General features: G+C 37.8%; 1 protein-coding gene across 1 annotated transcript in view; it reads right to left on the bottom strand.

The window, feature by feature from the left end:
- Positions 1 to 10,646: 10,646 nt before the first annotated feature.
- The window catches only part of LOC121375272 (39S ribosomal protein L28, mitochondrial-like), an 87,307-nt gene continuing 79,943 nt past the window's right edge, over positions 10,647 to 18,010 (bottom strand). The window contains exons 6-8 of the mRNA XM_041502645.1: positions 13,041 to 13,173; positions 12,560 to 12,587; positions 10,647 to 11,312 (exon numbers count right to left, since the gene is read on the bottom strand). Coding sequence (XP_041358579.1) covers positions 11,231 to 11,312; positions 12,560 to 12,587; positions 13,041 to 13,173 — 243 coding nt within the window. The 3' untranslated portion in view covers positions 10,647 to 11,230. The remainder of the gene's footprint in view (positions 11,313 to 12,559; positions 12,588 to 13,040; positions 13,174 to 18,010) is intronic.

The following is an 18,010-nucleotide window of genomic DNA, read 5'->3' as shown; positions in this document are numbered from 1 at the left end:
GAGAGAGAGAGAGAGAGAGAGAGAGAGAGAGAGAGAGAGAGAGAGAGAGAAGAGAGAGAGAGAGAGAGAGAGAGAGAGAGAGAGAGAGAGAGAAATTTTTTCCAAAGGATCTTTTATATGCAACATCCCACAGACAGGATTGTACATACCACGGCCTTTAATATACCAGTCGTGGTGCACTGGCCGGAACGAGAAATAGCCCAAATGGGCCCACAGACGGAGACCGATCCCAAACCGACCGCGCATCAAGCGAATATTTTACCACTGGGCTACGTTCCGCCACGAGAGAGAGAGAGAGAGAGAGAGAGAGAGAGAGAGAGAGAGAGAGAGAGAGAGAGAGAGAGAGAGAGAGAGAGAGAGAGAGAGAGAGAGAGAGAGAGATAGACAAAGAGAGACAGAAACAAAGAGAGAGATAGAAATAAAGAGAGACAAAGAAAGAGAGACAGAGAAACAAAGAGAAAGAGAGACAGAAAGAAAAAAAAGACAGACAGACAGGCAGCGAGATTGGTGACGGAACAGACAAAATGCTATCACGATATGGCTGGTGGAGTGAGTGACGAGGTATCTATAACACTAAACACACGTGCATGATCGACCTCGATGTGCTACTGCCATTAACCTTTGTTTAACATCAACAAGAACATTCACAGAAATAAGATCCCTCGTCTTTGACAGATAGATTGAGATATTTCTTTCAAGTGAAACATTTTTAAATTTTACTTTCGAAACAAAATACAAGAATCAGATGCATTACTCCCGAGTCACTATTTTCAGTCAGTTTCAAATTTCGTTTCAAAGATCTTAAAAGACTGGTAAAATCAAACTTGAGAAAAGTCCCTTCACAGTTCCGCCGTTTGAATTTTTTTCAGACCAGTACTCAGCTTAAATTAAATGTGGAAAGAAGGAGAGAAATGTTTTATTTAACGACGCACTCAACACATTTTATTTACGGTTATATGGCGTCAAACATATGGTTAAGGACCACACAGTTATTTAGTGAGGAAACCCGCTATCGCCACTTCATGGGCTACTCTTTTTCGATTAGCAGACAAGGTTTTACATACCACGGCCTTTGATATGCCAGTCGTGGTGTACTGGCTGGAACGAGAAATAGCCCAATGGGCCCACCGACGGGGATTGATCCCAGACCGACAATGCATCGGGCGAGCGGTTTACCACCGCCCAAATTAAATGTGGGTGCAATGAAAACAAACAATCGAGACAAAGTTATAGAGAGTCGTTTTTAGTTTGGCAAAAAAAAGGGAACTTCCAAACTAAAACGGCACTTCTGATTTTTAGGGGAGCAAGTGCCCCTTGTACCCCCCTCCACACACACACACACACACACACACACACACGTTAGGTACGGCTCTGGTTTGATACAGAATATGTTGCTCGTACAATTTACATACATTTGAAAGAGTTACGGTGTGAAGTAGTGAAGCAGTAAACATTGTCGGCCATACAGACCTGACCCCCTGACACGTCCAAAACGTCTAATTGGTATTAAGAGACTTGCCAGAATGTTGGCACAAGACATCAACAAAAATAAAACAACAAGTCTGTTGTGTGCGACCTTTGTGTTGACTTCTTGCTACACTTCCAGTGAGTAATGGACGGGTAGCTATGGTGTTCGACAACCTCTTAATAAATCTTTGTCAGACTAATGTAATCATTATTGAATTATGTGGTGCTCTAGCTAGCAGACTACGGCGAATAAAAGAGCCATTGTCCCCGGCGACTAACGATGTGAAATTCTACCCTATTTCTTTCTCGTTGCAACACAGGCGGTTATCCACCCTTGGATGTCAACACATTGGTATTTTATAACGTGTGCTAAACGATCCACCTGCTAAGCTGTGTTTCAGTTATCGTGGAAACCAAACAATATAGAAAGCAAATGTACCATAAAATACGTTCCTGCAAATTGTCTTACTTCACACCTTTGCAACAATACGCTATCTGTGTGGAGCTAATGTTTTTTACATTTTATCCAAGATGGCAATCATGACACTCCCTCCTCTTCGTTATTTCAAAACACTACCATTTGTGTAGCTGTTAACTGCAATACAGTTGTTAAGCAGTATACACTAGATGTTGAAACCAGTGCAAAGTAGCCTACCCCCCCCCCCCCCCCCCCCCCAAATGGAACTGCGATTTCAGCAAAAACCAGGGTTGCTAATAAAAAACATTAATTAAATATCTTATATGCCAAGATGCGAGTACATTAAATGTGAGGTACCACTTTTTTATTTTTTATTGGTGTACTGCCTGAGTGTGTTGATACGCTGCTTATATCTGTTTTATTGGTGTACTGCCTGAGTGTGTTGATACGCTGCTTATATCTGTTTTATCGGCAGTGGAAACTGATTTGGTCCTACAGAATCTTTAACTTTGTTATTGTAGATCAGGTTCAGTTGGTTGTAGAGTTATCGTCTAGTTGGATTCCCTCTCCTCCTCCTTTTTAGTCAGTATCCCACAACTGTTACATCAAAGGCCCTGGTGTGTGAAGTCCTGGCTATGAAAAAGTTCATATAAAAGTTGCCTGCGGCTTTTTGTTAGGAGTAACCTATGTGACGACAACGAGTTTTCTTTCATTCTTTAGATCAAGAGTCGAACGATCCATATGTTAGACGCCTAAATAGTCATAGTTTAAAAATGTTTGAGGTGTTGTTACTATTTATTTCATTTTCTATTTTCACAATATTATAGACATCGGTTTTATACATTTAACTTTGACCTTTAACACAATCACACACACAAACACACACACACACGCGCGCGCGCAATTTCATTTGAATTTTAAAAAAACTGAAAAAACCAACTCTCTTCCCCCCCCCCCCCCCCCCGAAAAAAAAAAAAAGAAAGAAAGAAAAAACAACCAAACAAAAACCTCCAACAACAAAACAACAAATTTTATATTCATTTAATTCTTACGCAACACATACACAATGGTTGAATAGAAACCATGTTTTCTGAAACTGTTTAATTGCTAGTTATTTCTTCTTATTATGCAATTACCCGTAGACTGGCTATTTTCACAATTACCCGAAAATTGCATGTGAATGACTACAAATAAACAGAAAAACAAAAACTCAACCATTTATAATTCGCAGCACGTGCTAGCCTGGGAATAAAAGCCGAAAAGAAACCAAAAGAAAGAAGTCTCGCTTTCGTTACAAACAAGTTCCAGACAGTGAAAAACAGGAGAATATTGTGAAAAACAACACAAACGAACATGATCGCAGTTTGTGATCAAATATTCTAGCATTGTTTCTCTTGGTCAATGTGTCAGTCTTGTTCCCACATGTGCTACGTATTACCTACAGCTTACATGGGGAATCGGAGCCCCCGCTGAACTGGGAGGAAGTTAAATGGATACTAAAACAAACTCCGTCACTTTCCGTCAGACGGCGAGCGTCAAACCGAGATAAGCCGACTTACTTATTGTTTAATAGCAACGCTTGATAAATATAACAATAAAAATTAATGACCTTACTTTGTGGCCCCGTGGATAAAATTCACACATGGCTGGTAACCACTGCAGCCAATACTTTAATTTTATCAAGTCGTTGATAAATGTGTTAGATATGCACCTTCTATGCACAAAGGCGTAGGCATAAGAGATGGGTGTCCGAGGGGCTGTTGCCCCCTCCAGGCGCGTGTTTAGAAAATTATTCAGAGGGGGTCTACAGTGTGGCGATCGAAATTTCTAAGGAATTCGTGTTATGTTTCCCCCAAAAAGATTTTTTTAAAATTGGAAAATTTGCTTTGAAAACACGTTCTACCCCCAGCCCGTATCTCTGCACATGTGCCTGCCCCACCCCACCCCACCCCCACCCCCCCCCCCCCCCCCCCCACCCCCACTCAGGATTAGGGTATTGAACATTTTTCAGAATAAAGACATTTCACAGGGCAAAAACGCAAATTTACCTTTTAAAATGTCGTACAAACTCCTCCCAACCATAACCCCAGTAAAGTGCCGTACAATTATACGTCTGTGAGTAGGCCTATGCCAAACTACTTTAGGATTGCCAAATTGTACACCAAGAGTGTTTGTAACTTCATGAAACAGTTAGCCTACTTTGAAGAGTGAATTGAAAATGCTATGCTCCATAAATAATGCACAGTGTTTAAATGTTTCCAATAATGACACGCGACACACTGCCAGCATTTCCTAATGGTTGAGAATCTTTCACTTGCTGGCTTTGCCATAACTATTTCACCCTAATCATCTTAAATATTCATTAGACAAAGTTCGGAATAATTTACCATCAGCAAATGAAAATATTTTTTTGAGAAAGCAGTAAAAATTTATTATTATTATTTTGTTTTTTTGCTTTCTTTTAAATACCACTGGAGCACATTGATTTATTAATCATCGGCTATTGGATGTCAAACATTTGGTAATTCTGACAGACAGGATAGCACATACCACGGCCTTTGATATATCAGTCGTGGTGCACTGGCTGGAACGAGAAATAGCCTAATGGGCCCACCGACGGGGATCGACCCCAAACCGACAAGACATCAAGCGAGCGCTTTACCACTGGGCTACGTCCCGCCCCTCGATTAGTAGCAAAGACAAATATTAATTGTGTTGTAATTGTTTATAAACAATACATATATAAAATGGTGGGTGTTTTTTTTTTTTTTGGGGGGGGGGGGGTGTTTTTTTATTTATTAATAAAATTTTGGAACACTTGTATATAACAGAATTCACGCCCTCTCCCCCCCCCCCCCCCCCACACACTCACCCGAGGACCACGAAATTTATTTCTGTTTTTTGTCCTGCTATACATAGAGACAAAAATCGAATGCTAGTTTGTTTTCCAGATGCTAGAAAATATCGTTTGAGGCCATCCAAAGATAAAAATAATATGGTAAGTACCACAAATAAAAATTGTACCCCGAAATCTGACTTATACCCCCGAATCAAACTCATAGGCATACGGGCTCCCATTTGTGTATGGACAGGCTGTTTTTTGCATGAATTAAACGAAAATTCCCGAATCTAGATAACAACATTTATTCCTATTAGCATTACTACCAAAACTAGGTCTCAGGTTAGCACATTTTGCCCGAATATCTCTCTAATTTTTGCCCGAATTTTTCTCCAGCAATAGAGGGGCAATTGTCCTCCTGCTCCCCTGTCTCGTACGCTTATGATCAAACTTATACCTCCTGGTGAATATGGAAGGGCCATCAAATATGATGCTAAAGCTGAAGGGTTTTTTTTTTTTTTTTTTTAACTTCCCCTGCGCGTGCTGTAACCTCACCGTGGTGCAGGGGTGTAACATTCTCTCTGTATTTTTGCACAGTTCTTTACACTGTGTTTTTGTTTAAATCTTGAATTTTTATATTGATGTTGATCATCACTTTATTTGTTTGCATTACCATAGTTTAACACCCAATAGCCGATGTATTTTTCGTGCTGGGGTGTCGTTAAACATTCATTCATTCATTCATTCATTCATTCATTCCACTGAATATGCTTTATAAAGCTGCATTTAAAAAAAAGAAGAGTTATATTTGTTATAAGTTAATAGTGATGAATAAAATGGCTCTTTAATATAACTATTTTTTTAAACTGAAAAAATACTTTATTACATTTACAAACAATTGATTCGGGCACACGTCAATAATATACAATGTACATATGTAATATCGGCGACGATTGATACATTTGTTGCTCTTATAATGCGATCGTCTCGGACTTCATGTGGGAAAACATTTAAGTTTTGTTCAGAACATTAACATGTTTAAAAGCTAATCCATGTGATCATATTTCCACTTAATAGCATATCCACGCTGGATCAATTATCTTCTTCAAAGGGCGCACTAATCTAATAAATCGGCCTCGCGTGCCCAATAATGATAAGATGTCGTCTGGAGCCGCCGTAACTCCGCGTCCGCTTCCGCTCGTTAACACAACATTGTCTGTCTTTACATGGTCGTTTACTAGTATTTTAAAGCCAACATGAAATTGTTACACTTTTATTAAACGAAGCCATTTATGGATAGCAGCGTTCGTTCAGAACAAGCAGTGTCATCTGGTCTATAATTTAACTACTTATGGGGTAGTGAATAAAGCAGCAGGTACTGTATACAGGGCAGCGGTTTATAGGGGTGGGGGTGGGGTAGGGTATACCGTCTTTTCCCGATAATCAAAAAGGGAGTAGCCTACATCCATGTACAGCACACACGAAATTACGCTTTATATTTCAACTCTTAAACAGGCCGCAAAATGGAGGCGGGGTGGGGGGGGGGGGGCTGTCCTCCACGTTTTCTTGTTATTATGTTCAGGAATCTGGCAACTGTATTTGGACACCTGAAATTCGAAACTTTCTCTGTGAGCATGCTCCCGAACCCCTGCTTAACAGGTTCGGCGTCTTCAGTCCCTAAAATTTACCTCCCCGGGCCATCCCACTGAAAGTGCCTTCTACTTTCAAATACACTCCACGCCGTCTTTTACAAGCTTTCTTTTTTCTTTTTCTTTTTCAGTTTTTATTTTTACAAAAAGAAAGTTGCCTTAATTTTGAAACACCAACAATGCACCATTTCCTATCTGTAATACGAAATTCTTCCAGACTAGTGTTCCACGCGACCGTTCAATTAGAGTAAATAATATTAACACATTTATTCATACAAATATGTTTCTACAATATTAGTCTTGGTATAAATCCCACAAATTCTAAAACGTTGGAAGACTGGCGGAGGTCCCAGTTGTGGATTATTAACGGCTTTCCTAATAGGTTCAGTGGATTCGAACCCCGACAAAATACACGTTTTTGTTTTAGCCAAAACAACCAAAATTGGGATATTTACATAAGACGGGTTGAGATCGGTTTGGATTAATAAAATAAATCCGGTTCATATGTAAACTATTTAATATATAAAATATTTACTTACAAATATTTTAAACCATTAGTTAATTTTGACAATGTCCTAAATGAATACGATACGGAACTATTCTATTTTAACACGGCGTATATAGTTATACAGTACACGTATTATCGATTCAACTTCAGTGTTCTCGAAGAGAAAAAAACCCTTTCTCACATTAAAAATCCATAACCACTGTCCCTAGCATCCGCTGTGGGGGTAATTAAACAGTTACTTGTAACTAACAGATAAAACAGATCCACGACTATTGTTGATTTTCACCAGAAAACGACAACAAATCGTCAAGGTTTACACCCAAGAAAGCTGGAAATTGAGCGAGGATTACCAAAGTATTGTAAAGGCGGCCGGTGATGACATATTAAACAGTTTTGGTAAGAAAAAAGTGGCATTAAAACACTTTGAGGCGAGAACTAGGCCCGTGAGGCATTCCCCGATTAGAGACGAGGCATGGGGAGGCTGGGGCTCGCTGCCTTGGTGTTTTGTGTAGGTAAGTATATGCAGATGCGCCACTGTCTCACGGCTTTGTTCTGGCTCCGCCCCGGGCGACCAGACAACAGGCTTGCAATCGAGAAAAAACCCCACATTATGGGAACATAACTGCTTCTGAATATTTCATTCAGCAGTGTTTAGTATTCAAAAAGGAAATTGCACACAGATGAAGAACGTACATGAATGCGTTCTTTGTTTCAAAAACGTTTTATTTATTAACAGAACCAAGCTTGTTTGTTTGGGGTTTTTGTTTTTTTGCTTTCTTTTTGTTTCTTAGATGTTCATTATTATTATTATTTAAATCCTCTCGTAAGTTCCGTTTTGTTAAATATATCTTTTCGTTTGCTATATTTTTATATTTCATGCTTACGTTTATCATATTTTCTTTCAAATCTTTCCCGACAAACCCCCCCCCCATGCACTTCTAATTGTATACATAATTAAAATTTTCAAATGTATGTAGGCTCTACATGCATGTGTGTTAGAATCGCGCGCGTTAACGAACATAATTCAAATAAAAGTGAACGACGTCGAAGAACCAATGAAAGTAAAATATTCTGAAACAAATTTTGGAGCTGAATATCAGCATAGATAAAATATTCATGGGCAATTGTTGAAGATGAATGCCAGCTGTCTATTACGACCTTAAAACGGACTTCCGTTACATTGAACGCTCTTTTACAAAAGACCAAATAATAGTTCATTGTGAAATAATTCATGTAACGAAACCTTGAAAAAAAAAAGCCAAGTACATTAGCAAAAAACACTCGAAAATATGAAAGTAGTCATCTGTTAGCCCGAAGACATGATATTAAATATTAAAATCAGTTATGTGAATTAGACAGGTGACGCTCAGCATTTAAAAGAAAACCCACATTTAAATTTCATTCAGGTTTCACGTTCCTTTCAGACAAATCGATTACGGCTGTTAGTTTCACACTGAGTACGACCCATTTGAATATACATGTATCAGTAAATAATGTAAAAAACTGAAAAGCATGTTATTTTAAATGAACACCAGGGAACAACATAAAAAACAAAAAGCTTTCAAAAGCCAACTATATTAAAATTTCATCAGCGTTTTTTCTTTTCTTCACAAATTCTGAACACAGTATGACAGAAAATTACGTTTAAGATCTAAGACTGCAAGATGTGCGTTGTTTTGGTAGATGGGGTGGGGTGGGGGTAGGGGTGGGCAGAGTACCACAGGGACCATATGATACTAATAACTGCAACACAAATAAGATTATATTTAAAATTAGGCTGGTTCATCATAATAAACGTTTTGGGCCGTTGTTTATTACGCTATTTTTATTTATTTATTTATTTTTATTCTTTTTACTATTGCCACGTAAAATATAATCACCGAACAATTCACTTTAACATCCACACTGTGACAGGCAAGTAACACGTTTTACCTGTAACATACATATGCCGTATCGGCATCTAGTCTCTCTGAAGCCAGTGTTCAAATATGTTTGCGCATGCATGCGTGTTTGTTTTAAGAGTTTGTGCGTGCGTTAAAACACACTAAAAAGGGAGGTCCGTGTTTATTTTATTTTATTTTAATGGGGAAGCAATTTTTCCCACTCCTTCCAAACAGCCCGCGACTTGCCATAGTCGAGTTTTGCAACCACATCTCCTCTGGATATGCCCGTCACGGATTTGTGTACAGGAAATTATACAAGGAAGATTTCTAGACTGGCCAGCCAAGTTTCTAGGGTAGTTAAAGTCATGTTCCCCCGAAAAATATATTTTGAAAAAAACAAAACCCAATGTTAATAATTAAATTATGACCCCTTTACACCCCACACCTGTCTGGAAACTGACGTTTGTAGGATCGACCCCTCCCCATTCCCATGGGAGTAGCTACAGAGTATTAATTATTACATTCCAATTTAACCAATGCTCCACTGAAGGTTAGATCTGCAATTAACCTATGTGCCTCCCCAAGACATATAATATAACTATTATAAGCCCATGTCCACTACAGAGAGGCTGGTTTTAATGAACACTTCCAGATACAGCATATATATACCATAACCTTCAGTGGAGCAGGGCCGTAGCTAGCGAGGGGTCTGTCCCTTTAATGAATGAATGCGCTCTAGATAATGGTGTCAGACAAACGTTTAACTTTTTTTTGCGAATCTAGTGAGTCCTTGTATAATAACCTAGCATGGGGTGTTACAGATCAAAGGGTTGATCACCCATCCTGATCAGTCCTGCATAACCGATACATCAACTGTCATATCTGACAAAAATGCACATAAAATGTACCTCGTTTCTCTTTGGTATGTGTGGCCTATCATATGTGGTGGCAAGAGGCTTCCTCCCTCTACCTCAAGTGTTGAAATAACCGTATTAATGATACACCGACCAAACAACCATAATTTAAATGTACTGGTGGCATGAAATATTCCTTTGAAACGCTACAAGTATCAAATAAAAAGTCCAGTGATTTTAATGGACTCTCTTTCTCTCTCTTTGCTTTGGGCAATCTGCTGTTTCACCATACCCAGCATGTTCTTTACCTGCATTTGCACTCCCTTTGGCAATGGTTTTGTAAAACTGTAGGGCTGGGCTAGAGTCATAAATCATCACATGGACTTGAGGTCTGGTTTTACAGGTATGGAATGTGTTTTGAAGTGTTGATGAACAGGCAATGTCATGTGACATGTCACATATATATAAAGCATTCACCAATACAGAAGATATTACAGCAAGGTTTCAAAGATTGGTGTGGTGTTTTAAAACTGAGGTAGGGTTCTCCACCTATGAATTTCAGACTTTAAAACAGCCTAGGGGGACATAACTATTGAATTTTCCCATTTCAGGAATTAATGTTAGAAACTTTAGCAATATAGTGCACATAAACAGCTTCATTAAAGTATTTAATACTGTAATAATAAACAGATGTTTAATATAGATTGTTATTACACAGCTATACATTCTGAGATTTAAAATGCTATCAGTGACTATACTTATACCACTCAAAACAAGTTAAGGGTCAATAAATATTTTTTATATGCAAGTGCATTTCACCATAATACCATCATACCAGGGCCATAGCTAATCCGTATTAAGTATTGAGTATTAATTACTCAGTTCCCCCCCCCCCCCCCCACAAAAAAATCCAAGCTACGGCCCTGCATACTGAATGCAACAAAATGTTGTCACTATATTTACCACAAACAGGTCAATACAATTAAAAATATAAAACAAATACACCTGAAGAAAAACACAAATCTTGGTATGAATGCAAATCGTTTATTCCTCTTTACTATTTTCACACATGGTATTATGATTGCAGCATATTTTACTAACATCATCAAAAATCCCAGACAGATACCCTAGAAAATCAAAAAAAATATTGGTAACTAATGTGTCTCAACAAGACATGGTTCAGAAAGTGTTGTCTGTTCTTGTCCATGCAGTGTCTATACCATTCCTGATACAAATGTTTAATTTCAGCACATTAACTGTGTAACAATGACCATACAAAGTGTATTTGTGATTAAAAGACCTGCTTTTCATGCTTACAATCACTGTTTTTATTACTCTTTCAAACACATTCTACATGACTTTTCCTCCCATTTTGAACAAAAAAAGCCCAACAACTTTAGAATAATAAGTTTCAAATTAACTTCAGTTTGAGGTTACACAGAACTAAAAGGTAATAATGAAACTTGTCACTGAAATATTAGTACCAGTTTTCCAAGAATCAGTATGCAGGTGTTGTTGTTTTTTATTATCTTTGTTTTTTATTATCTCTCTCTATAATGTTGTATCTTGTTTATAGATTCACACCTAGGATCTGAACAGCTACACCAGCTTGTCAAGATTTCTTTTCTTCTTCAGGTTTCTTTTCTTCATTAGGTTTTGTGGTAAAGGGATTCAGTTTCTGAAGCCAAGATTCCCTATAAAACAAACAATCAAAATATGTGTGAATAAGATGTTCATAATTATAGGACATGTCATGTAAACAGACATTATGAGACGTTATCGTTATAGGACATGCCATGTAAACAGACATTATGAGACGTTATCGTTACAGGACATGTCATGTAAACAGACATTATGAGACGTTATCGTTACAGGACATGCCATGTAAACAGACATTATGAGACGTTATCGTTACAGGACATGCCATGTAAACAGACATTATGAGACGTTATCGTTACAGGACATGCCATGTAAACAGACATTATGAGACATTATCGTTATAGGACATGTCATGTAAACAGACATTATGAGACGTTATCGTTATAGGACATGCCATGTAAACAGACATTATGAGACGTTATCGTTATAGGACATGCCATGTAAACAGACATTATGAGACGTTATATGACATGTCATGTAAACAGACATTATGAGACGTTATCGTTATAGGACATGCCATGTAAACAGACATTATGAGACGTTATCGCTATAGGATATGCCATGTAAACAGACATTATGAGACGTTATATGACATGTCATGTAAACAGACATTATGAGACATTATCGTTATAGGACATGCCATGTAAACAGACATTATGAGACGTTATCGTTATAGGACATGCCATGTAAACAGACATTATGAGACGTTATATGACATGCCATGTAAACAGACATTATGAGACGTTATCGTTATAGGACATGCCATGTAAACAGACATTATGAGACGTTATCGTTATAGGACATGCCATGTAAACAGACATTATGAGACGTTATCGTTATAGGACATGCCATGTAAACAGACATTATGAGGCATTATCGTTATATGACATGTCATGTAAACAGACATTATGAGACGTTATCGTTATAGGACATGTCATGTAAACAGACATTTGTCTTAATTCGAAAAGCCTGTCCAAAATCTGCATACAGTCCGTCTAATCTGGAACAAACTAAATCCACAGTTATTGAGACCAAGATTAAACTGGTTTATACCTGTCTACTAGAGAATTGACTGAACTGGCAGTTTTTTCATTTCATCAAGAAAGTTCATTATGTATGTACCTAGCTCCCCTTTGTATCACTTTTAATGCAAAGCCATGCTTCAAGAACAAAAGCATTAATTTATGTTGAACAAAATTCAGCAAACTGATTAGTATACCCTAATAACTGTGAATCTCGGTATACCGGTACATAAAATATTAAAATAAAAATCTCAACTTACTCCTCATATTTGTCTTCATATTTTCCTTCTGAAATAAATATTAAATAAAATCAGTATACAAATATTTGAAACATGTATATATTTATAATTTCTATGACAAACCAGCAACGAAGATTATGTACCTCCTCATTTATTCAGTGTGTGGAAAAGGAGTGTCCTAAACCACTAACAATTAACAACTAACCCACTGTCCTGGACAGACAGCTGAGATAGCTGAGGTGTGTGTGTGCCCAGGACATCATGCTTGAACCTCAATTGGATATAAGCATGAAACTCGCTACATTTTTCCATTAGTAGCAAGGGATCTTTTACATGCACTATCCCACAGACAGGATAGCACACACCACGGCCTTTGATATACCAGTCGTGGTGCACTGGCTGGAGTGAGAAATAGCCCAACAGGCCCACCAACAGGGATCATTCCTAGACTGACTGTGCATCAAGCAAGGGTTTTCCCACTGTGCTGTTCTGCCCTTGTTACCTTTGAGATCGTCAATCAGCTGCTGGGTGAAGATCTCCTTGAGAGGACGGATGGGATTCCTGGCGGCGTGTTCAGCCTTCGCCCTTGCCACAGCCTCTCCGAGAGGAAGACCTATCCACTCCGCCTCCTCCTCCTGCAACACAAACACACAACATTCAATTTTTTTGTACTTAATGTTATCAATTTCTACAAATAGACTTTCATACCAAAACCAATAATAAAAAAAAATTCTACTGTACTTTAGAGGCTTGTCCTCAAAAACAATAACTGGTCATGGAAATGAACCACACATCAATGGTTAAGGCTGGTAGGTACTGGGTTTGTATCCCAGTACCAGCTCTGAGGCCTGCTTTCATCAATGCGATTTCCACACATGGAAATGTGCTTTTCATATCTGCATTTTCGTAAGTGGATTACAATACAAAATGTGACATAGTTGATGTGTACTTTCAAGTCGCTAGAGAACTATTTGCATTATGATGATGCTACAAGAAAAACTGACATACAACAAAAATGCTAATCAATCGACTTTTTCCCCAGCACCCTGTGGAAAAGATACTGTATATATGCACTGTATAGATTTTGATAAATCATGTTAATAGAAAGTTGGCCGTACCCAGAGTGGAAGAATAGCTCAGTGTTGAATTTTAAGATATGAACTCTTTTTTCTTCTTATAAAGTTGTAAGTTGTTTTGGTTTTGAAATATATAGCAGTATATACATGTAGTAGGTTATACTATCACAAAATTGAACAAAAACCCCAAGTACGATTTGTTGTTATAAATGAGCTGAATTAAAATGTAATTAAAATACAAGGACCTGCAATACAAAACTTATAATGAAAACTTACAGGTTTTTGTGTTTTACAAACAACTGTATAATTTTATTATATTAACTTGCATTTAAAAGTCACCTCATTACAAAACATTTGTCTTAGATCTTGGAAAGGCTTTGCTGAGAGTGTGAATATACCAGTTTTTCATAGGAAGACCATCTAGACAGAACAGAATTATAGCAGAATATCTGTAAAAACTTGGCAGGTGGAGAGTTCAAAACTAAATTATTTCCCCTTCTGTAAAGTTCCAAGACATTTAAAGCGAAAGACACTACTATTGAAACAAATTGTGTTCAAAAAGGAATAAATCTAACTTTAATTGTCATTTTATAATTGAACATAGGGCTGAACAAACAAGCCGATACAGATGTAGTTCCCACAGAGCATCACTTGTGGTGTCTGCTGGTCTGGTCACCCAATAAAAGCCACCCCCTGCTGAGGTATAATGTCTGCCGTGCTGCCATCTTTACAGCCTGGTGAGGAATATTTAGCGTGTATGAGAGAATTGGCCAGAATTGTCTGAGAGGTCTATTAACAGAGAGATCAGTGTTGGAGCACAAGGTGGGCTGACACCTGACTTTATGACCTGACACCCTGGACCAACATGAGGTGATCAGTGAAATGACTCTTATCGTTAAACACACAAGCCATGTGCGCACCATCACATACCTGTTGCAGAACACTGGATGGACAGGAGACAGCACACACTATTATAGATCAGTCAAACTAGGAAATGCTGAGATGTTCAAAATGATTCAACAGTTTAGAGTTGCAATCAAATGTTATGACAAATTCTAACAAATCTCTATCTCTCTCTCCCTCTCCCCCACCCTCTCTCTCTCCCTCTCCCCCACCCCCTCCCCCTCTCTCTCTTTCTGTCTCTCTCTGTCTCTATCTGTCTCTCTGTCTGTCTCTCTGTCTGTGTCTCTCTCTCTCTCTCTCTCTCTCTCTCTCTCTCTCTCTCTCTCTCTCTCTCACACACGCACATACACACACACAACCCCACCAGCAATTTAAAGGTGCTTAAAGGTGAAAAAAACAAACAAACACAAACAAAAACCCTAGGCTCCAGTGGAATAGTGAGGGTAGGAGTGAGGAGTGATTGTAAATGTGTAGGTGTGAATTGAGTATACTGCAATGTATGTATCTGTCTGGATGTGGGTGAATGTGTATTGGTGGAAGGAATGTAGGTGTCTTGGCAGATGAAGGTGTATTGATGTATGTATGGATATAAGTATACTGGTATGGGTGTGTGGGTGTAGGTGTTGATGTGGGTATACTGCTATCAATGTATGTGTTTGGTTTTGGGTACATGTGTATTGATGGAATATATGTGTATTGGTGTATAATGGATATAAGTGTACTGGTGTGGATGAATGGGTGAAGGTATTTTCCTATGTTACAACTGTACAGCAATACTGCCATATAGTCCATGCTAAAAATAAGTAATATAGCAGATTGGTCTTTCTATGCACTTCTTACAGACGATTCAATGCTAAAACCTTTAATATGGCAGCTATAGACCATTGGTTGGAACAGGAAAAATAATTTAATAATGGCAATCAAATATTTGTTTTTCCCATTACAAAAATTCCCAAGTAAACCAAGGAATATCGTAGCTTTGGCCCTTCAAAAAAAGTACACAACAAAATATTAAAATTTATAACATATTTGTGTCATAGTTCACAGTTTCCAAAATCCACTCTGTACATCCAAACAGCACAATTAGAGCCAAGGATGTTAAAGAGAAAAACCCATATCCTAACATCTCTACCTGTACAATGTGGAATTAGGAACACACAAGTGCTGAATTATGAAAACACAAGTGTGGCGTGTGGCTGGCAATGAGTTGCAGCAATTAGCTGGTGACTGTTAATTGAGTGCAGCACAACCCCTGCAGTGAGTGGTTACATCACGAGAACATAATCTCATCATACTCCAACAATAGAGTGATCACACACCAGTCAATAATTCATTACACTAACACACATTAGAGTACCAGTGTAGAAACGGCCATACCAGCAGGCAGTGTCTGTAGATATCACATCATCCATCATACACTTTCACCAAACTTGGTCTGTTGAACGGTTCAACAACAACACTGAGAGAGCTCTAAAATATGCAAATTAGTTTATGTTTTCACAGTTAGTAAAACACATTTTAAATTCAGAATAAAACCTACATGTAGGTCTAAAGAGACAGTTGATTTTGATCAGAGCTTTAGAGTTGTACCTGTGGTGTGCCTTGCTGAGGAAAAAGACGTACAGTTGAATATCACATATCTACAGAAAGTGTGCATTGATCTCTTCAGATGGCTTTAATACTATACAGAGGTAAGTCACTTTGTTTTCTTTTATAATGTTTTTTTTTTTTTTTTTCCAGGTTTTTAAAAACTTTACTTGTTTAAATTTTTTAGTATAAGTCTACCTTGACTGGAATTCCACAGCATTTAGAAATAAATATAAGCAAACAGTTAAAGAATCAAGCAAAATTTGCAAATCATACTGGCATGACATACTTCAACAGTATGGTCTCTTTACATATATTTTATTCTAACTAGGTGTGTGTGTGTGTGGTTAATGTTTGGCATGCTTCCATCAGAGAACTGTTCAAGTATGCCTGTCATGAGCACACCCTCTGACTTCGCCAGTGTTCTGTCCATGACAGTCATTTAACTAGGTTTCCAAAACACTATTTTATATACAGTGAAACCTGTCTAAACCTAATATTTCTTTGATTAAGACAGGATCCAATGTTTAGAGGGTCTCGTTTCAGTATTTTGAAAATTTGGAATCATGAAACTTGGGACAGTTTCAACAGGATTCCGGTTTTTTCAGGGTCTGGTTTAGACAGGTTCCACAGTATATTCATAATATTTTTCCATCTGCTTATATGTTATATTTAAAAATAAAACTATATACATTTTCTTTTTATTGGAAAGTATAAACCAGTTCTGACTCTAATGATGATGATGATAACTAGTTTAACGTGCCCATATAATACTAAGGTTTCGAACACGCCCATCCCGAGTCCGACCTCCGATAAGATCGGTGGCCTGACTCTGGATGTGTGTGTGTGTGTGTGGGGGGGGGGGGGGGGTAGTCTGACTCTAATGACCATGTCTATTATATCGTATCTAACGTATATAAACATATCACTAAAACATCTAACACAAACTGTAAATTACACTGTAATCTCCAGACTAATTATTTAATATGTGTGGTAAACATGGAATAAACAATAATTACAGGAATGTGTCTGTTAGCATCATCTCTAACATGTAAAAACATATCAGGAAAACATCTAACACAAACTGTTAACTACACTGTAATCTCCAAATTAATTATATATTTAAGATGTGTGATAAACATGACATAAACAATAATACTGTAATGTGTCTGTTAGCATCATCTCTAACATGTAAAAACATATTACAAAAACATCTAACACAAACTGTTAACTACACTGTAATCTCCAGACTAATTATTTAATGTGAGGTAAACCTAGAATAAAGAATAATACAGATATATGTGTGTTTCAATCTACATGACAAAAACTTGACAGTTTGGTCATCTGATGCTCTATTCGCAGACATAATGGTAAGTAACCACGGAGCTAAGTGGGTATCGATGTTCAGATAACTAACACAAGCAGTAGGTAATACACACAAGTGTGCTTATCTCAGAGATTCCCTTCAAAGTGGTCCACGGTTTGCCTGATCAGTGCACTTACCATGTGCCAGATTACCTGTAATTACACTTCAAAGGGAAGGGCCAGGTATTAGGGTTATGAGATTATTACCATGAACTTCACAATGCCCTTCAAATTACACTTGATTAAAGTTAAAATAATGTTATCATAATGTGGTAATCTCATTTAAAATGTTGGCTGGGTAGAACACACAAATCCAAAGTGGTAATTAAACAAGGCATTTTAAAATGTGCTGCTTCAGTGATGATTTTAAAAGAACCAAACACATGTTTACTGACTGGACAGCATACAGAAGCCATTGACGTTTAGTTGTAAAGTACATGCTAATTGTAACGCAGGGCACCTGCTGAACACAACCAATAAGCATATCATAATAGTATCTCAGTTAAAAAAAGACTTAAGTGAAGCCACACTTTAGTGTTGG

This window comes from Gigantopelta aegis, chromosome 6 (assembly GCF_016097555.1).
Source record: "Gigantopelta aegis isolate Gae_Host chromosome 6, Gae_host_genome, whole genome shotgun sequence".
Classification (NCBI taxonomy): domain Eukaryota; kingdom Metazoa; phylum Mollusca; class Gastropoda; order Neomphalida; family Peltospiridae; genus Gigantopelta; species Gigantopelta aegis.
The sequence above is the reverse complement of the archived record's forward strand: the minus strand, read 5'-3'. Positions and strand labels throughout refer to the sequence as shown.